Source organism: Hemisphaericaspora subhashii (genome assembly GCF_019202705.1).
Source record: "Hemisphaericaspora subhashii strain CBS 10753 chromosome Unknown scaffold8, whole genome shotgun sequence".
Lineage (NCBI taxonomy): Eukaryota > Fungi > Ascomycota > Pichiomycetes > Serinales > Debaryomycetaceae > Hemisphaericaspora > Hemisphaericaspora subhashii.
In genome coordinates, this window is record NW_026057207.1 from 133,779 (window position 1) to 155,078 (window position 21,300).

Sequence of the window (21,300 nt, forward strand, 5' to 3'; positions counted from 1 at the left end):
TTTTCTCATTCCACTCGGAACCCCTTGGTTTCGCGGCCACATTTGTTTTTTATTGAATGATGTAACCGAATTTTGCAGCCGCCACATAAATAGACAATAGAAAAAAATGTGGATTACGACTCATCTCCCCCCACACCACTAATGGAATAAGGACGTATTTTCTAGAAAGTCTGACCGAAAACAATGAATTTGGTCATTATTCTAAACAAATTTCAATGCTTCATATCTAAAGGATTCCTTCCAAGACAATGAGGTCATAATTTTTGACCTTTTGCCAAGAAATAGCGTGGAATGTGAGATCGCGATAGTATAAGCTTTGAATACTACAAATCCAACCCCCAAATTATGCGATTTTCAATCCTCATCAGAAAAGCTAACTTCACAACCATCAGTATAATACACTCTAAAGCAACTATGATTGTAATTAGCAAGTTTTTGTTTCAATCAGTCTTGTCGTAAAATTTTGTAATCATGAATTCCACAAGGAGTTTTCATCCCACAGTATGTGTTACCAAGGCTTAGGACGGCACAGTAACTATTTACAACACAGCTGATCAATGTGACATCTGAAATGATGAGATTAGGGAATACACAGATGGACTAACCACAGTTGCTAGTAAGATTCAAGTATAAATATTACATGTTCGGCCTTTTCCATATTCCTGCATTAATTTCAGTGCTTTAATTATACAGACCACCAATAATAGAAATATGTCATACGGAAGCATTTCAATTGAAGATACAGAATCAAAGAGCATCCAGACCAAAAGTAAAAATGATGGTGTGAAAATCACAGCCATTGAGTCACCTTCATCAATCGAAACAGATCAAGTTGCCAAAAATCCGTTCTTAGATCCCAAAGTTGAAGAGTATTATCGTAAACTATATACCGAATCCAAATATGAATGTTATTCAGCCTTTGATCCAGAGTTTCAATGGACCGAAGAAGAGGAAAAGAAGGTTATCAAGAAACTTAACTTGCGGGTTGCGGTGGCGGCTTGTATTTTGTTTGTCGGTTTACAAGTTGATAGAGGTAACTTGGCTCAAGCGGTCACTGATAACTTGTTGGATGATTTGGGTATGACTACCAATGAATATAATGTCGGTAATACAATTTTCAGAGTCTCGTTCTTATTAGCTGAAATCCCCTCGCAATTGATTTCCAAAGCACTTGGTCCAGATATTTTCATTCCTATACAAATTTGCACGTGGAGTGTGGTAGCTATGTTTCAAGCTGGTTTGAGGGGTAAATTATCATTCTACATTACTCGTGCATTAATTGGTGCTTTAGAAGGAGGGTTCATTGCTGACTTAGTTTTGTGGTTAAGCTATTTCTTTACTAGTAAAGAATTACCAGTTAGATTATCTTGGTTCTGGACTACTTTGTCCTTGGTTCAAATTGGAACTTCATTACTTGCTTTTGTTGTTTTGAGAATGAGAGGAATTGCTGGATTAGAAGGATGGAGATGGTTGTTCTTGATCGAAGGAATCTTCACTTTATTTATTGGGGCTGCTTCATTTTATATGATGGTTCCATCTGCAGTTCAAACAAGAAATTGGTTACACCCTAAAGGTTGGTTCAATGAAAGGGAGGAAAAGATTGTAGTCAATAGAATCTTGAGAGATGACCCTACTAAAGGTTCAATGCACAATCGTCAAGGTCTCACCCCTAAAATGATTCGCAGAAGTTTGTTAGATTATCACCTCTGGCCCATCTTTGCTATTGGTATTATTGCATTCATTGGTCAGAGCACATTTGGATCATACTTTGGTCTCTTGAATAGACAATTAGGATTCTCAGTGTTTGATACCAATCTTTTAACTATTCCGCCGGCTATAATTCATATTATTTTCTTGTTACTGATCACTTGGTTGTCGGAACGCATTAACGAAAGGTCATGGGTTTGTGTCTTAGCTCCACTTTATGCAACTCCATTAATTGCAATTATCAGATGGTGGCCAGGTGCAGGTATCAAGGTATGGCCAACCTATGTTTTGAACACTTTATATCTTGGGCAACCTTATATTCATGCTATTTGTGTTTCTTGGGTATCTAGAAATTCGAACTCCGTTAGAACAAGGTCGGTAAGTTCTGCACTTTATAACATGTTTGTCCAATTGGGAAGTGTTATTGGGATGAATATTTACCGAACAGATGATGTACCTTTATACCATCGTGGTAACATGCAGTTGTTTGTCATTACGGCTGCATTGATTCCTCTCTTAATTTTGACCAAATACTATTACGTCTATCAAAACAAAAGAAGAGATGGAATTTGGAATTCTATGACCGAGGATGAAAAAGATTTCTATAGAAAGAATACTACTGATGATGGTTCAAATAGATTGGACTTTAGATTTTCACATTAGTTATTGTAATATGATTTTAAATTGCTGCTTCAAACCTAGTAAATAGATATGAAATAGAAAGTTAATTTTTTATACACTAATATTTAAAACGTAACCTACACTCATTTCTGGAAGAAAGTGGTCATAATTGTATAGATGAATTTAGGAAACATTTGAAGAAATACCACTTTGGCTTACTTTCGTGAAACTGTGTTTAGGGAGTTGAGCTTACTAATTGGTTGAGAATTTAAAATTCGACACGTACTGATGTGAGATTGAATTATTATCAGGTTTGCATGGTGGCTCACATATTGAATGAGCAATACCTGGAAGACAATTGATCCTTTTTAATTAATAACAATAAGCTTTTCTTGTCTCCAGATAAAACAATGAATTTGCAGCCACATTTGAAATCTTTCCAGGTCAATTCGCACAAGTTTGCAGCCACAACACAAAAGTAAATTAGGATAACGTTCATTTGTCCCCTCCATAGCCAGTAATGAGCAAGGTGATTATTCATCAGATAAGGGGAACAATGCTTCCAGGGCCACAAATGATTCTCAGACTTTGGTTAAAAAATTTGAAATATTTGTAAATGAGGCTTTCATATTACATACCCAAACCACAATGAATATGGCTTTGATTTGCATTTTAGCGAATGCACCCTTAAAATTATGTGATTAGAGCATTGGCTGTTAAAATTTCAACCACAGGTAGCAACTTGCTAGCGACGATGAGAATAATTAATTACATTTGTTAACCAATCTAATACTCAAATTGTGTAATAAAAGTTGACAGTCAAGTTCAGTGGATAAACCACAATTGGAAACCAGTTTTAATATAAATACGAGCTAATAAGCCTTACCCTAAGCCTTCATTATTTTAGTTCACTAACACTCAAATCAACAATATGTCAAGATTCTCAACTCATAGAACCGATTCAAAGCCCACTGACCCCGGCCTGACCGAATCTAAAACAAAAGATGACGGTATTAAGATTACAGCTATAGAATCAACATCATCGATTGAAACTGACCAAGTTGCCAAAAATCCATTTTTAGATCCAAAAGTTGAGGAATACTATCGTCAATTATATTCTGAATCGAAATATGAATGCTATGATGCTTTTGATCCTGGATATGAATGGACCGAAGAAGAAGAAAGGAAAGTAGTCAAGAAACTTAACAGTTGCATTGGCTGCATGCATTATGTTTGTCGGTTTACAAGTTGATAGAGGTAACTTGGCTCAAGCAGTCACTGATAACTTGTTGGACGATTTAGGTATGACTACCAATGACTATAATATCGGTAATACAGTTTTCAGAGTTTCATTCTTATTAGCTGAAATCCCTTCCCAATTAATTTCCAAGGCGCTTGGTCCAGATATTTTCATTCCTATCCAAATTTGTATGTGGAGTGTGGTAGCTATGTGTCAAGCCGGTTTGAGTGGTAGAGTCTCATTCTACATTACTCGAGCATTAATTGGTGCTTTAGAAGGAGGGTTCATTGCTGACTTGGTTTTGTGGTTAAGTTACTTCTTCACTAGGAAAGAGTTGCCAGTTAGATTATCTTGGTTCTGGACTACCTTGTCTTTGGTTCAAATTGGTACTTCATTACTTGCTTTCGGTGTTTTGAGAATGAGAGGTATTGCTGGGTTAGAAGGATGGAGATGGTTGTTCTTGATCGAAGGAATCTTCACATTGTTTATCGGTATTGCCTCATTCTACATGATGGTTCCATCTGCTGTTCAAACTAAGAACTGGATGCATCCTAAAGGTTGGTTTACTGAGAGAGAAGAAAAGATCGTTGTTAATAGAATTTTGAGAGATGATCCAAGTAAAGGTTCCATGCACAATCGTCAAGCTATTGGTCCAAAAATGTTATTCAAGAGTTTGAAAGATTACCACTTATGGCCAATTTTCGCAATTGGTGTTATTGCTTTCATTGGTCAAAACACTTTTGGGTCATACTTTGGTCTTTTGAATAGACAATTAGGCTTCTCAGTGTTTGATACCAATCTTTTAACCATTCCTCAAGCGGTACTCCACATTATTTTCTTGTTGCTGATCACTTGGTTTTCAGAGAGAATTAATCAAAGGGCATTAGTGTGTCTCTTAGCTCCACTTTATGCAACTCCATTAATTGCAATTATCAGATGGTGGCCAGGTGCAGGTATCAAGGTATGGCCAACCTATGTTTTGAACACTTTGTTCTTAGGTCAACCATATATTCATGCTATTTGCGTTTCTTGGGTATCTAGAAACTCTAATTCTGTTAGAACTAGATCCATTAGTTCTGCACTTTATAACATGTTTGTCCAGCTAGGAAGTGTGTTTGGTGAGAATATTTACAGAAAAGATGATTTGCCTTTATATCATCGTGGTAATATGCAAATCTTCTTTATTACTGCTGCTTTGATTCCAGTGTTATTATTGACTAAATACTATTACGTTTATCAAAATAAGAGAAGAGACAGCATCTGGAGTGGTATGACGGAAGAAGAAAAAGATTTCTATAGAAAGAATACAAAAGATGAGGGTTCTGCAAGATTAGATTTTAGATTTGATCATTAATATCATTGTATTCAATTCTACATATATGAGAAACAGTATAAGTAGTATAAATAGTTTATAAATAAAGCTTATAGTCATAATTGGCCAGCAAAACAACTTGCAATCACTCTAACCATCGAAGCAACTAGAATTTCCACATAGACCATTGCTACTAATATCTTCTTCTTCTTGGGAAGAATATAATTCTAAAGAAAATCATGCAAGTTGACACGATTAAAGAAACTAATATGAAAAGCATTGTAGTGTGAATATATTTTGATGAAGATGGAATGAAAACTTTTTTAGTTATTTGACTGAAATCTATTAGATATTTATACTAAATTATATAGCTATGGAAAGATTAGTCATCTCATCCAATGGCTCAAAGAAAGTGGGCTAGTCTGTCTTTCGTATGTCAATTGGAGAACTAACCCGCTTAGATCAAAGCATGGCTTAGTGGCTTAGCCCAAGACCAAAAATTCAGAACGGCAGAACCATTGGAATTTGGTTTCTTTCTTTCCTAGTTGAAACATATACTCTCACGTATAAACGAGACCACTCTTTTCCTAATGAATTCCATCTTGTGGTTACCAATTAATATTGATGTTAAACAGCTGAGAAAAGAATAAGGTTTTCCGTATCCTTTATATTTAGTTTCGATTACAGAGTCATCAATTTTTTCAACTACGTAGTCATCTATACTGTCTCTTATAATAATTTGAAAAAGTTGGAGAATTGAAATTTGCTGAGCCCATTTTCTTCTTTTTTTTTATCTGATAACACTGAGCCCAATTTCTTCGTAAAAAAGAGTTGCAAAATAAGATTACACGACAAATGGCTCATATGGAAAAACGACAAACGATGAAAACCGCGTCACAGGAGCATTTGAGTCGTGTACCATAGTTCAAAAGTAGTGTGTAGAATTTTTCGGGTGTTTGCCTTTTTTTTTTTCTAATCGAGCCTGTTTTTACAACCACTTTTCCAAGCTTCTTCACGATTAAAAGGAATTGATTACAATTCAATCGACATTATAATCATAATCGACATTTCGAGTTTCAGATAACTGGTTTCCGCAAACTTTCGTTTAATCTCCATTTTCACATTGCTCCCCCCTCCCCCGACCCCGAAAACTCTGAATTATTTAACAACAAAAAGTCACCACCATGCCAATTAAATCACTTGAATCTTATCTATTTGAACGGAAACTAGCCAATACGAGTTCCATTGAAATCTTACAGAATGCAACAATCGGTATTGATGTTGATCATTACTTAAGCAGAATCTATACTTTCAAAAAGGAGCAATTCCTATCAGGTATTGGTGGGATCCCAAGTTCTTTGAAGGATTATATTTTGAGTGATTTACAAGTATTCCGAGAATTTAATATCAAACCAATCTTTGTTATATCCGGATTAAATATTCAATTACAAATGAATAATTTCAAGACGAATGAGCTTAGTGCCTATGAACAACATTTAGAAAATACTTGGTCTAAATTAACTGCTAAACAACAGTATTCCTACAATAATATTGAAAGCTTTAGACTTTTCAATGATCCATTGCCTATCAGACCAATGATCAATGACTTAATCAAATTATTTATTGAGACAGGTATAGATTACTTGATTTCTCCTTATGATTCCAGTTTCCAATTATCATATTTGTATCAACTGGATATAATTGATTCAGTCTACGGATCGACTGATTTATTATTAACAAAGATTGACAAATTTATATTGGGAATGGAATTTCAATCAAAGGATTTTAGATTCATTGATAAACAGAAAGTGTTATTAGAATTAGGATTAACTGAGCGACAATTTATTGATATCAGTTTAATGGTTGGATGTACTTTACAACCAGTAACTTTTCCAAATTTCCCAAGTATTCCAAAACCAAACCCATTACAACCATATCCTCAATTGAGTCATTTTAAATTGGGTTTAGATATCGTATATCAATATAATCAATTCAATCAAGGTGGTGATTTATTAGGATACATTATGAACCTTAATGACCCAAGATTAGTTGACTTGTATTTCAAAGGTCATTCCGCCATCAAATATATTCCTGTCTTGAATAAAGATGGGTATGTTCAATTGTATAATGTAGAAATGGCAAAATTAGGCTTCGATTCGAACATTGATTTCTTAGATGAAGACACGCAAGATGAAGAAAGTGAAATTGATAACCAACCACAATCCGTGGTTAAAATCCCCAATGATATTCATGAGATCATTAGTCAAAGATTGCCACCTGAATTATACTACTATCAATCGATTGGATTATTGCCTTTGGAATTATTGGAATCAATTGTAAAAGGTCAATTTGATATTAGACCAAACTTAGAAATTGGGTTAAACGATAGTTTCAAAAGTTTAATTAATTCAAAATATTATCTTGATAACTTGGATTATCAGTTTAATTTATTAACACAGTTATTGGCAAGATATTATCAAGTAAAAACTATCAATGTTAAATTTTGGTATAAAGATGAGTTAGTTAAATCAAATACAAGGTTAACTCCCCCAATTTCAAAGAGAGTTAATAAATTGTTTATTCAGAACGATAATTCAGGTGAAAAGTTTTCCTTGATTGAATTCTTTAAACAAAAGCTCGATGGTAATTATTCAACTGATAAGGAAATTTCTACAGTGGAAGATATTATATCAACAGTAATGTTAAGAACATTATATTTGTTTAAAATAATCGATGATAAATCGCAAGTGAACTCATTGGGTAAGGTTTTGGTTAAATATTGTGAATCACAAGGAAACGAAATTGACAATAATCAATTGGAACATTTAATCTTAATTTTGTTTTTGATTCAATCAAAAACCTTAAAATTAAATGATATAAATCGAGAATTCTCCACTGTATCCAAATTATTCAAAGATGCAAATTCCCAAGTTGAAGAAGTGGCCAATGAAGATGTTTCTAAAATTACATTAATTTCACGAATCTTTTCATTAGTCAAATTCAATATTTCACCAATCAATTATCAAGGTCCAATTTCTCGTAATTTGTTAAACTTCCGCAGTCATTTGAAGTTTATAAATAATCATATTATAAACTCATTGGAATGCTTATTGGTCGATTTTATTGTCCATCAGGAACAAAACAATATCAAAACCACCTTTGAATCTAAATCTCATTGGTATGGCTTAATCAATCAGTTACCATTCTATCATGATTTAAATAACACTTTATTGGGTATCTTAGCCGAAATATACTTCGAAGTATGTTTGAAACAACCCAAATCATCAACCAGAGAAGATATTATCAAACATGGTCAAGACCATTTATTCAATCACGTGTATCAAGTTCAAGCCACTAGTTTTAATATAAATGTTCACGGAATGAATTCCATTAGTGCAGACCAATTGTTGAATGATTTCAAACTGGGAGTCAAATTTTGGAATCAATTTGTTGAGTTATCGAAAGTGGTTAATGAAGTGGATAAATCGTTGATTGACGATGGTTACTTAAAACTGATTATTGAGGCTGATGAATTGGTTAAGAGGTTTTCTTAATTTAGATCTTTATGGTATATACTTAGATATTTCATAATAACACAACAGTTTCTCTATCTGTTGAACAAGTTGAGTTCTGTAGCGATCAGTAGTTTATACCCAAGCGAATTTTGTTAGGAAAAGATGGAGACAGCATTTGGTAGCAACGCCATAAATAGCCAACCAGTAACAAACCGAAGAAAATATTCCTGCCAATTTAACTCGTTTCTTATTTCTATTTAAGTACGCAACAAGTAAACAAGAAGCATAGACCAATATCAATGAGAAGATATCAATCGACTGTCAACCAAACAACCAACATCACTACCGGGAAGACAATCAAGCGAACATTTATCTCTAGATTCATCAAATCTAGAAATACAACCATTCCCATCAATGAGAAACCATTAGTCACGGGCAATGGGCCATTTGTAGAACTACCAAAATTTCAACCCATAGATCCCAATCACCCCAATAGTCTCTTGGTGATATCAATTCCCCAAGCGTCTCGCTTAACTATCAAGAATGAATCAAGTATAATTGGAATCAATGGCGATTTTAACAATCTTACCAATGAGAGTTGTGGAGAGTACAGTCTGGTATATTCGAATTCTGCAGTAAGTGTGCTAATAAATGGAAATAATAGACAATATTCTATCATAGATGTACAAGAGCCATTGGAAGAGTGGATTGTTTTAAATAGAGAAAATGTAATTGCATGGAGTGGATTTCTAAAACCCAACTTCTCTACCCTTTTACCTCACCAACTCTTATACCTTTCAATATGGACTTTTGGAAGAGGGAAACTTGTTGTGAACGGTGATAATGAATTGTTTAATGTTGAATTGAAGCAAGGTGAAGAGATTTTAGTGAATCCGAATTCGTTGATTGCTGTTAATAATCCAAATATTGAAATAAATATTCTTGGAAGAGGAAAAGATGCTGGTGAAGAAACTGTGGGTACTAGGATAGGAAGAAGTGTAACAGAGTGGAACTTCCCCAAGATCAATTTGCCAAAATATGGGATAATGGGAAGTATATTCAATTCATTCAGAAGTATTGCAACCAGAATTGAACAAGCGTATTTAGAATTATTTGAAATGCTAGGAGTTGCTAAGTTCTTCAGATCAATCAGATTGAATAGTATTACTTATAATGTCAGAAAATACCTTTACGATCTTGGCGATTATGTTAACTTCAAATTGTTGAAATATTTGATCAACCGAGCTAGAAATAGAAATCCGGTATATTTTAAAGTGAAAGGTCCGGCTAAATTATTAATGAACAATAGCCACTATAGTAGAAATATTTTCACTTCCAAAGAATTGAATGATATCTTTAATAAGTTTTAAATTGTGGTTGCAAGGAAACTTGACTTTTGTGACAATCATCATCAAACAAAATCGATAGTATATATATTTCTTAGAAAGCAGAAGACGCTGGGGAGCTCATTAGTATTAAGCGAATATTGTTGTAAATAGAGAAACCACGATGATACTGTTTTACTTTACAATGTCTAAAGAATACTCCTTGCTTAAAGGTGCTACCAAATGAAAAATTCTTCGTAAATAGTAAAGTTTTTCACTCTTTAAGCGAAGAAGGGTTTTCTTAGGGATTGATGCCACAGCTATCCTGTTTTTGTGAGCTTTATTACATTCACTCATTTTGCATATCATACCGTTAAATTTATTACTTCACATTTATTAGTAAGAGAAATTGGCTAACTAATTGTTGCAATTGTCATTACAAATCTTAGTGACAACAACAACAGTATTGTACCGTTCTCATCGGTCCTCTCAACCTTTATTTAATCTAACATCTCAGACCATTTCGAAATATCATAAATTTTTTGCATTATTTTACAACCAGATGGAACTTTCCAAATTAACACCACCGCATGATTGGGTATACTTCAAGAGGGGTGCAGCCAACATCTTATTCAAATATATTGGACCTAATGATTATTTCTTTAATAAGCTATTACGCATACGGTTGTTAAAACATAGGTTCCTCATATAAAGGTGTTAACTTAATATACTAAAATAGCTTAACTTTACAAAGCCGTTGTTCCCAAGTTCTTTAATCTTAGAAATCCAATTGATTGTATTAACTTCGGAATTTGTGTCGCAGTTAGATAGTCGAGGACATCAATTGATGAACAATGAACAATATGGATTATTAATCCCCAATATTCTTTACGACGAACAGTTGAAATATGTTGAATTAAGCAAATATTGTCAACTTTATTATAGTGATAACAATCAGGTAATTTTTGAAATTAAACCTAAATGGTTGTATGATAATGTTTCTACAAACTATTGTCGAAATTGTTCATTGAGCCAATATAGAGGATATCAGCGGCACTTTTGTCCTTTGGATTTATTATACCCGGAAACTATCAACGTTGCCTTAGATGACATCTTCTCGGCTATACCGCAAGAAGTATTATCCCAAATAAGTTTGCCAATATATGACTTATTTAAACGTTATCTCCAAGATCCACAAAATATCTTTCAAAAATTGAAACAATATCAACTGAAGTCAACGCAGAGTATTTTAAACTTGACTAGTTCAGAAGATGTTTCGGAAGATTTATCCCTAGTCATGACCCTTAGAGACGTTGGAATATTCATTAAGTTCGAACCCCATACTTCTTCCGAAGGAGGAGATGAACAACACGTCACTGAACTACCACAAGGTAAGTATAATATCATTTGCAATATTTATGACTTGGATTTAAAATCGAATTTGAAATATACTCATTGGATAAAAGTCGAACAGGAATTGCAACCAATATACAATTCTCACAATGAAAATTGGAAATACTGTATTAGAAGAGACAAATTAAACCAGGATGATTCATCTGAAAGTTAGGTTTAATTCATTTTTTACATCAATTGCGTAATGTCATGTAGTACTGTAGCAGGATTAGAGGATTCCGAAATGTTTGAGGTAATTCTTGCTTAAAACTGTAGATTGCATCATCGCTTGTTATGTCTGCCAACCAATTGCGCGAAAGGCTAACCCCCGTATCTGACAACGAAGCCCTTGTCAATATTGGCCATTCTCAATGAAAATCCAATGTACAGTTCTGGATATATACTTTCCTAGATGCGTGTACACCAACTAGTATGGTTGCAAAAAATTTACCTGGTTTGCATGTTTCTGAAAGATACTTTATGTTTATAGCTGAAAATAAAAAGAAGCAGGGGAGTTAGCGTAGTTTCTTGCTGAAAGCTTACTTGGGGCGCGACGCGTGTTCTTGCTGAAACCAATCAAGTTAAAACCAATCGATGGTCAATCTTTAAAAAAGCTCCTCACCCTCATCAAATTAGAAAATAAAAGCAAAATAACTTAAAAGAGGACTGTTAAGTTATAATTCTCTAGTAGCTTATGTATAAATTTTTAGTGTATCTCATAAATAGTTCTTTAAATCTTTGTTGGAAAAATATTAAATTACTCAACACAAGACGCGTCACTTTTTTTCTTAATTAACAGAATTTTTCCCTTCCAAATCTATAATTCTTAATATAATTTTCAATTGAGAAACAAATCTTCAACAGACAGTGTAACCTTTAATATCAATATAATAAAAATGACGAGGAAAAAGCCCAGATTCGTTGATTTCCTTGTAGGACTTCCAAAGGAAGTAATTGGATCGATATTTTCGTATATTCCTGATAGTTTTTTACATACCTACATCGACAACCCACTAATTGGTGAACATGCACTTGAAGCTTTACTTTCCAACATAACAATCTGCGATCCGCGTTATTACATGGACAATCGCCATTTGCATATTCCTATCGGAGATGAATTTTTATGTGAAGAGAGATTTCAGATTACCCACGACTATGAAGTCAAAGACGTCAATCAATTTCTTGAAATCATGAAGAAACATCCAAATATCAAACCTAAGTATATCACAGTTAACAACTTGGAAGAAGTTTCTAAGATACATAAGGAAAATCCATCATTTCTTGAAGGTACCAGCATTCGAGTCAATGGAGTCCATGATGTTCCATTGACCAAAGAAGTCTTTAAGCTTCCTTATAAGTTTCACAAACTATTCGTCGGTAACCCTAAGTATGACATCGAAATCCCTGAAAGCACCGAGGAACTACAAGCCCCAGTGGAAGTTTTAGATCGCTTCAGTTCCCAATTGATGAATATAAAAAGATTGAAGATCTTGAACTTTTGTACCATCGAGAATTTGGACTGGTTACCGCCAAATTTATCCTCTTTGGATTTGAAGTTTATTTGCAATGACAACACCCAGTTCAAGTTAGATCTGTTTACTTCGTTGAAATCATTGACCTTGCGTGTTTCAAAATTAGGAGCCGACAAAGCCATCGACTTATCCCATTTACAGAACCTCAAAAAATTCTCGGGGTTTGGCTTCCCCTTGCATCAAGTCAAGCTCCCCAAACAAATCTGCGATTTAAAAACCTGGTGCACCAAAAGGTTAGATTCCATTATTCAGTTCGAGCAACTCAAAAGGTTGAATGTTCATGTTGAATCTGATATCAGCCTTGAAAGAGTAGTTTTCCCAGAGAGCCTAAGGTGGCTATCTCTCGAATATGACAAGCAAGATGAAGGTGAAGATGGTTACATGTCAGAAGGATTTTTAAGCGCTTACATTGAATCAGATGTAGAGTCAGACCCTGTCTTCAAAAAGAGAAAGTTAGCAGGCATTCGGTCTTTAAAACAAGGTAGTTTTGAAATAAGAAAAAGGAATCTTTTAATAGGGACCGTTAACCTATGTACTGTGATAGAATGGCCCATTAGCTTGTTGACGTTAAAGCTAACATCATGCCTCTTGGCTGGATTCAATTTTCCTTCGTCGGCAATTTCCTTGAATTTGAATCGGTCTCGCTTGTCAACTTCGCGATTAAACCGTCAGTTCAATTTCAACAAATTGTCACAATTGAAGAGACTCGAATTGAGTCATTGTAAGATTAAGTATATTGATACCGGCTTTCCTCGAACTTTGAAATATCTTGATCTATCTGACAATAAAATGCGAAAAATTTCCTTCAGAGCTCGAAATCTTCGAGTTTTAGATTTAAACACGACTGACATAGATGCATCCCACAAGACTTTCCAGATTCCCCACAATATTATCAAAGTAGATTTCAGTTTCGCGAAGTTCGACTTGATTCTCCACTTTCCCCGCATTCCTCCATACATGAGTGGAATGTACATGGAAGGTAGGATGTGGCCACCACCAACGGACAGGGAATTTATGACTGGAAGACTGCACTTCCCGCCCGGAGCAGGATTTGAGATGGACTATGAATCAATCACAGACGTGAACGACCTTGTAACAATGTTTCCGAAGTCTGTGAGAGAGCTCAATATGTCCATGTTCCGACTTATGGTAGAAGACGTGGAGACATGGGATTTTTCAGCAGCTAAAAATTTGAAGTATTTGAAAATTGACTTGAGTTTTTGTGATAGGAGTCCAATAAACTTGCCGAAGAGCTTGGTATCTCTCTATCTAAATGGTGGACCCATGGATGTAGTTCCATGCGAGGATTTCAAGGCTTTTAATAAATTAAAATATTTGAATTTTAATTCTATTGGGCTCAAAGATTGGTTAGATAAGGATAGGCATTTCCCTGATTCTTTGGAAATGTTGGACATGCGAGACTCTACTCTTGAGGAAAATCATCTCAAGCGCATCAAATTAGAGAATTGTAAAAAATTAAAAACTGTTCGTTTGTATTTCGGTAAAAAGGATGATTATAAGAAGATCTTAACTGATTTCCAGGAAATGTGTCCATCCATTCAGAGCTTGAGATAAGTGTAACAGGAATCGGAGTACGTATAGTTTATGTAGGTGAATGTATTGAGCGAATAGTGATCTGCGCTTATTTAATAGAACCTATAATGTCATTTTAATATTACAATATTGTGTGTACCACTTACTAGTTGTGAAAAACCACGGTCGTACGTTTACTAGATGAGAATAAGCTCAATTCAAATTTAATCCCATGACAATCTCTCGAGCCTCTCGACTTCTTATAGATTCGGCCTTTTACTTAAAAGATGGTTTACTGTATACTCAGAGGGTAAGAGAAGACTTTTGGGCTGATTTGTAGTAGCGCGATTCATTTATTGGGATCCATGTGCTTCTACTTTCCAGCACATAGTTAACAGATTTATTTTGGTCAGACTCGATTCATTACTTCTCTGAAAAATACTCTTAGATACGACCATGCTTAGTTTGATGATTACTAAGGACTTTTTAAGTAATCAGAAGACATTTGCGTTGCCAACCAGTAAAACAATCTATGGCTTGAGAGGGCTATACAGAATAACAAGGTTGCAAAAAAAAAGGTAAGACTTTTGTTCGGCCGATATCGGAAAAAGGATCCCCTAACCCCAACTGAAAATTCACTTCCAATTCCAGGCAAAAGGTGTTTGTTGCTTATAAGATTAAGAGAGGGTTTAACTTTATAGTTTTAATACTGCTTTCTCCATACATACTTTCGTTCTTCTTCCTTATCTACTTCTAATCCAACAAAATTGTGTGGACTCCAAGGAATTGGTAGTTTATTTACAACTTTCAAAAGCGTTATTAGATGAACGGCATCTACTGCCCGTATATAAAATAACTGAGTGAAAACTTGGAAGGTTTCGAATTGATTGAATTGATTTTCTGGCACATTCCTGATGAATTTTTACAAACTTATATCGACAATCCACTTATTGGTATGTACGCTCTTGATATATTATTAGACAAGGTGTACATTGAGAAAAAGAAATATTGCTCTCCAGAATTGTTGGTTCCAATCGGAGACGAATTTCAAGATGAAAGTAGTAACAATAATGGATGGCAGGCGTCACACAAGTTTTCATTTCATAATGCTTATCAGTTTCTCCAATTTATGGAAAAGCACCCTGATAGAAAGCCTAGAGTTATTGAATTTGAAGCGTTGCAAACAGTCCTAATTATACATAATCGAAAGCCGTCATTACTTGAAGGAGTCAAACTTCAAGTCAGATATAGAGACGATGATCCACTGGAAAAGGAAATCTTAACCCTTCCTTATGATTTTCAAAGGTTACTTGTCCAAACCCGAGTAACTGTTCTTGAAATCCCAGAAACTGTTGAAGAATTGGAAGTACCAAGTTCGATGTTATGCAACGTCAATTTCCCTGCATTGAATCGTCTAAAGACAATGAGTACATTGGATTCTTGTATCCTCGACCAATTGTGTTACCTTCCTACGAATTTAACTTCTTTGGACTTGAAACTCACTTTGGGAGATGACACTCATCTAATTCCACACTTGCCTATTTCTTTGAAATCACTAACTTTGGGGTTGTCTTTTCTGACACCAATTCCTACTATGGACTTATCCAGTTTGAAAGACCTAAAGTTCTTTTCCTGCATTCAACGGTATGCTTGTTTGCCTTTGCATTGTTTGACATTGCCGACACAAATTAGCTCATTGATGATCACATGTACTGAACGTTTAGACTCGATTGTTCAGTTTTCTCAGCTCAAGAGGTTGTATGTCGAGCTTAGCTACAAGGTTAACTTGCACGAGATATTATTCCCAGATAGCTTGGAGGTGTTGGAAATAGCTTATTCTAATGCTCCCGTCAGGATTTGGTCAGTTATTTTAAATCAACTACTGTTACCTCCCAAACTTTATTCTTTAACAATCGACTGTTTTCCGGGAAACCTTGATTTTTCAGGTGTGAGATTTCCTTCGAATATATCGGTATTAAGGCTAGAAGGTTGTAAGCTAAGTGGATTTAAGCTTCCTTTGTCTTTAACTACTTTGCTGCTAAGAGGATCTGCTGTGAACTCATTACGTAGTTTTAACTTCGAACAATTGCCTGATTTGGTAAGGCTTGACTTATTTGATATATTTATTGAATCTTTTGAGCACCTGCTCCCGCCGAGCTTGAAATATCTTTGCCTAGGAGCCAATACATTACTGAAGATCTGTATTGAGGCACCGGGGCTTGTTGTTCTTGACTTACTGTTCGCGGCAATTGAGATATCCGGTCCGGACAGTTTCGAAATCCCGGATACTGTTATTAAGATGAGCCTTAAGTGTGCCAATATAGTAGTAAAACTGGCCAAAAATTCTGAGGAACCCAAACCCAAGCTTCCTCAGATGCTACCAAAATCATTAAAGCACCTTGATTTGAATTCTTGCCTTGTTAAGCCGGCAGACTTCGATATATGGGGGGACTTAGGTAAGTTCGAGGGATTAAAGATCTTAACATCTAACTAAATAGACAGAACTTATATGGGTCAATTACTTTCATAGAGTTATTTATATCAGGATATTCCTACACATAATGCTATCGTACTTCCATCACCTGGGCTATCAAATGCTAGCCTGGAGCTGTCATCAACTGTCATATCGGAAAATATTGAACGGGGATAAATTCTTTGCGACATAAATATATGCTAAATTTGTAACATTGACATTAAAGATAAAATGAAGGAAAGACTCTATTTACATCACTAAACTACAACTTACCAAACATCTTCTTGGTATCTATTCTGAACCTTCAAACTTCTCACCAAATCCCCAGCTCTTTCGACCGAAATACCACGATGGGTACTTATAACCTTGACGAATGCCGCTTGGACATCTCTGGCCATATGCAGGGCATCACCACAAACATATACAATAGCACCCTCCTTTAATAATTCATTCATCATTTCACCATTCTTTTCAATATGATGTTGAACGTAATCCTTCTTGGTTGGATCAGCTCTTGAGAATGCAGTGAATAATTGGAATTTTTCACCTAAGGCTTGGGCATATTCTGGCCATTCTGATTTATACAAGTAATCTTCAGATTCGCTACGACATCCGTAGAATAAGACGGATTTACCGACATTCATACCGTTTTTGACTTGTTGGACACGTTCTCTGATAAATCCTCTCAATGGAGCAACACCGGTCCCTGGACCAACCATGATGATAGGGGTGGTGGAACTGGATGGTAATTTAAAGGTAGATCTTCTTACATGGACAGGTAATTTGAACTTGGAGAATTTATTACGAGGCCCGGCTAAGTTGTAATGAACAAGTGGAGTTTCTGATTTCTTGTTTTGGACGATATCAATATGTTTTAACAAGTTGGTGACTACCCCGGTAATATATCTATCATCCAGTTCTTTTTCGGCTTCAACGACAGCAGTGATAGAAACGGTTGATTTCTCGACTAAGGAAGAACTAGAAATGGAGTAGTATCTAGGAGTTAAATGGGTGATATTTTCAATTATAAATTCAAAAGGAACGGAGGTCCATGGTTTACCTTGGGATAATTTCAATAATGCGTCGGCAATATTATACTTCTTGGCATGAATCTCCTTAGCAAATAATTGCTTATCTTGGGCTAATTTTGCAACAGCTTGTTTAGTTTCTTCATCAGGAGCAAATTGAAGAATTGAAACGAAAAATTGACGGGAGATGGCACCAGTGATTTCCAAATGATGTCTAATTACGGCACCATACGAAATTGGGGTAGGAAATGGTAATGTAAAAGTTGGATCTAAAGCTTTCAATTGGAAGACAGTTCCAGATTTATCTTGAATTCCAAAAGCTTCCATAAATTTAGCAATGTTTTCATCGGCATTGGAAGGCCAAACAGCCAAGTGGTCACCAGTAGAATATTTCAAGTTAGAATGAGAGATGTCGAATTCGGCATGGACACAGTGCCTTTCTTGGGAATTAAATAATTCTTTTGTAACAGTGATTGGAGCCAAGTAAGGATGAGTATGATCAAATGGACCTTTAGTTAAGTCAGCATCCTTGGAGAGATATTTTCTGTTTGGTTCCCCATTACTAACATTTTCATCGTCAATTGATAATTCTGGCAATTCTTCCAATTTAATATTTGGTTGATATTCTAATTCACGTTCTTCGAAATTCAAATTATTCTTTAAACTTTCAAATACGGCATCTTTCCAACTTAAGAAATCTTCATCCAAAGTACCTAAACCATCATCACCTTCCCCATATTCAGCAAAACGTTTAGCACCTTTCTCTTCTAAAGATTCATTAATTTTTTTACCCATTGCGTTATAAAATTCATAAGTTGAATTACCTAAACCAAAAACAGTAAATTTCAAATTAGCCAAATTCTCCAATTGATTCTCTAAAGCATCCATAAACTCAATGGCATTATCGGTAGGTTCACCTTCACCATAGGTAGCCATTAAGATGAAGACTAATGTGTCTTCATTGATATCTTCAAAGTTATCCCAATCATAATCAGCAAAATCGGCAACCATGGCTTTCAAACCAAATCTAGCATGTAATTCACGAGATAATTTATGGGAATAATCAAGACGTCATGGACAAACTCTTGGTTTGTTCTAGTTTCGTAAGAACAGTAAGAACTTCAAAGTTTCCAAGATATCTCTATTATTTGATCCGGTATCAATACCGTTACTACTAAAGAATGTAGCATCGGCATTCTGAGATTGGAAATAGTAATTCCTAAGGAAATAAAGACCCGTTGCTACTGCTAACGCTAACAAGACGTATATATCTAACGTATCAACTGCCATAGTTAAAATGTGATAGGTGTTTGACGAAGAGGATTAAAAGAAAAAAGTGGTGGCCGTAAATTTGGAATTTTTCAGCGGACTTAATCTTTTTTTTTGGTGACCTGGAGGTTGAACTGGTTTTGTATTGTTTTTGTAGAACGGTGGTGGTGGAACGTTTGAAATTTAAACGAGGCACGCGAGTTTTTCTAAACGACAGTTTAAATTATGGCCGAGTTCCGGAGTTAGTTGAAATACTCACTGTAATTTCATTGAAATAGAATGATGTATGATATAAGCAGTAATAACAATAATAGAAACACTATTAACAGTAATTACACTAATATTATTGCTAAAGTTAAATAAAGTATTTGAAGTAAAACTCGTAATAATAATATTGTCAACAAAGCTAATAATGAATTGGAAGAGAACTTGTATTGCAAAGAAGCATGTGCCCCAAACATACAAAATCAAAAATAGATAGTGTATGTTGGACAGACTCTTCAGAATTTTAGTTCCCCCTCAACTAATAACATAGTAGCATAATTTGTTTGCTCAATGAAAATGACGCTTTTCTAAACTAGGAAAGAATAAGCCGTATAAGCTTTCCTGTGACATACGATGTGTTAACTTATCAGCTGATGTAAAAAGTTAGACCCAACAAAAACTGACAGAGAACATAAACTCACAGACACTCTTATATACAGTAGTATTGAGAGTGGTAGTACTGTAATATTGTTAGCTAAGATTCAATGGTTCACCCTTCACTGTCTCAACATAATTTAAACAATCCCAGCACCCCGTGTTTTAAAGGACTAGGCCTCAATTGTTTTGACGAACACTTAAATTTCCTCGAGATCATTACTTGCTGTACATGTCAGGAAATTGGTAGCCTAATTATTACAAATTCATCTTCATCCGTGAATCAAATTGACACCGCTACGACAATAAAATCCGAGAGAAGTGTTTGCTTATGAGAGTAACATAAAGCCTAGTATTACTAAGCAATAAAAGTGGTTTGTCTGTTTTTTTTGCAACCAAAGTGTGTATTAATAATCAAACTTTGGCTCCACCAAGAACAAAGAAGAAAAAGAGTCCCTTCTCAACTGCAGTGGAGCTAATAGAGGGGGGGGGGGTGATAAAATAGCCTTTCGCATCCTTGATTAATCAAGCAATTGTATAAGCCTCCTTCTCTATTGATGAAATATATAAAATTTGGGCACAATTTACTTTTGCTATAAATTATTACAAACCAGACTACGGACAATGAAATATATATTATACATTGGGGGTTTCAGTATGTGATGCTTCAACCCCCTCTTCAACACCTGGTGTTGCAGAACTCCTATAATCATCATCATTCTCTTCAGCAGCCAAGGCAACACCATAAGCCCTTTGTATAGTTATCAATGTTCTTTCGGCAATTGAGCCATCAAAATCGTCACCATAAACAACTTTAATAAACTCGAATACATTTTTTGGGGTAAATTCAACTAAGCACCTCCTACCTAATGCATACTCAATTATATTATGCTCCTTTGTAGTACCCTCCAAGGTGATTTTTGTTAAATAGTCACGTTTGCATAAATCTGTAATAAAATCACAACTTGAGTACGCTTACAAACTTAAGAAAACTAACCATAATAAACTCTTAGGCTATGAGTTCAATTGTTTTACAAGCTTTGTTTCATGAATATGACTTTCGGATAAGATAACTAAGGATACCACTACCAACATGATCCCATCCTTAACTAATTCTTGATTTGTATTAGGTAATTTCGTCTTGCTATAAGTAGGTAAAAAGTATTTTACATCACCCATATCTTTCTTCATGAATGTTTTCAAAGAATTATTCCAAATCTGTCCCAAAACATTCCTTCCTTCAGTCAGTAAATCGTTTACAACACAATATGAAACCACAGGCTTGACTTTCGAAGGAGCTCCCTTTTTTAGCTTTCCATCGGGTTGCTTCTTAATAATTGGAGTTTCAACAAGGCTTAATCCATATGTGTCTCTTAACGTTTGATCAACGGCTTTAACTATCAAATCTGTTTTGATTTTTTTATTAGTTAACGCCAGAGTAATATGTTCTCGTCTGGTCAACATTCCTTTCAACTCCCGTCCAAGAACTATTCGTATAACTTGATTGACAACATGCTGGAATTCCATTTCATCCGTTGGAGTGTTGACTCCCAGTGGATTTCCATGAGAGGTATTATTACCAACCCGAGAGGTTGGATGTATGACCGACCTATCATTGGCTTCTTGAAGATATTCTTCTTCTTGATGGTATTCTTCGTCTAGTTCGTCTAATTCAATCTTTCTCTTGGGCATCTTTGATTGTATTGGTGTCTGA

The 21,300-nt window shown here is 35.1% G+C and overlaps 9 protein-coding genes across 9 annotated transcripts; 7 read left to right on the forward strand and 2 right to left on the reverse strand. All coding sequences in view use genetic code 12, as the record gives it.

Moving 5' to 3' along the window:
• Nucleotides 1-711: 711 nt before the first annotated feature.
• On the forward strand, nt 712-2,370 carry J8A68_000455 (uncharacterized protein; the record flags this gene model as incomplete). Its single annotated transcript, XM_049408548.1, has 1 exon — nt 712-2,370. The coding sequence occupies one exon, from the start codon at nt 712-714 to the stop codon at nt 2,368-2,370; it is 1,659 nt and encodes a 552-aa protein (XP_049266257.1).
• An 889-nt stretch (nt 2,371-3,259) lies between these two features.
• Nucleotides 3,260-4,922, forward strand: J8A68_000456 (uncharacterized protein; the record flags this gene model as incomplete). The annotated part of the gene is made up of 2 exons (XM_049408559.1): nt 3,260-3,536; nt 3,577-4,922. 2 exons carry the CDS (start codon nt 3,260-3,262, stop codon nt 4,920-4,922), a joined length of 1,623 nt encoding a protein of 540 aa, XP_049266258.1.
• Nucleotides 4,923-6,064: 1,142 nt separating this feature from the next.
• On the forward strand, nt 6,065-8,434 carry J8A68_000457 (uncharacterized protein; the record flags this gene model as incomplete). Its single annotated transcript, XM_049408571.1, has 1 exon — nt 6,065-8,434. One exon carries the CDS (start codon nt 6,065-6,067, stop codon nt 8,432-8,434), a length of 2,370 nt encoding a protein of 789 aa, XP_049266259.1.
• A 260-nt stretch (nt 8,435-8,694) lies between these two features.
• J8A68_000458 (uncharacterized protein) lies at nt 8,695-9,765 on the forward strand (the record flags this gene model as incomplete). The annotated part of the gene is made up of 1 exon (XM_049408582.1): nt 8,695-9,765. The coding sequence occupies one exon, from the start codon at nt 8,695-8,697 to the stop codon at nt 9,763-9,765; it is 1,071 nt and encodes a 356-aa protein (XP_049266260.1).
• A 517-nt stretch (nt 9,766-10,282) lies between these two features.
• IPK1 (inositol pentakisphosphate 2-kinase) lies at nt 10,283-11,287 on the forward strand (the record flags this gene model as incomplete). The annotated part of the gene is made up of 2 exons (XM_049408593.1): nt 10,283-10,407; nt 10,489-11,287. 2 exons carry the CDS (start codon nt 10,283-10,285, stop codon nt 11,285-11,287), a joined length of 924 nt encoding a protein of 307 aa, XP_049266261.1.
• Nucleotides 11,288-12,008: 721 nt separating this feature from the next.
• On the forward strand, nt 12,009-14,219 carry J8A68_000460 (uncharacterized protein; the record flags this gene model as incomplete). Its single annotated transcript, XM_049408603.1, has 1 exon — nt 12,009-14,219. The coding sequence occupies one exon, from the start codon at nt 12,009-12,011 to the stop codon at nt 14,217-14,219; it is 2,211 nt and encodes a 736-aa protein (XP_049266262.1).
• Nucleotides 14,220-15,132: 913 nt separating this feature from the next.
• On the forward strand, nt 15,133-16,671 carry J8A68_000461 (uncharacterized protein; the record flags this gene model as incomplete). The annotated part of the gene is made up of 1 exon (XM_049408614.1): nt 15,133-16,671. The coding sequence occupies one exon, from the start codon at nt 15,133-15,135 to the stop codon at nt 16,669-16,671; it is 1,539 nt and encodes a 512-aa protein (XP_049266263.1).
• Nucleotides 16,672-16,919: 248 nt separating this feature from the next.
• Nucleotides 16,920-18,689, reverse strand: NCP1 (Ncp1p; the record flags this gene model as incomplete). The annotated part of the gene is made up of 1 exon (XM_049408625.1): nt 16,920-18,689. The coding sequence occupies one exon, from the start codon at nt 18,687-18,689 to the stop codon at nt 16,920-16,922; it is 1,770 nt and encodes a 589-aa protein (XP_049266264.1).
• Nucleotides 18,690-20,222: 1,533 nt separating this feature from the next.
• Nucleotides 20,223-21,278, reverse strand: J8A68_000463 (Smc5-Smc6 complex subunit; the record flags this gene model as incomplete). The annotated part of the gene is made up of 2 exons (XM_049408636.1): nt 20,223-20,533; nt 20,645-21,278. 2 exons carry the CDS (start codon nt 21,276-21,278, stop codon nt 20,223-20,225), a joined length of 945 nt encoding a protein of 314 aa, XP_049266265.1.
• Nucleotides 21,279-21,300: the final 22 nt, after the last annotated feature.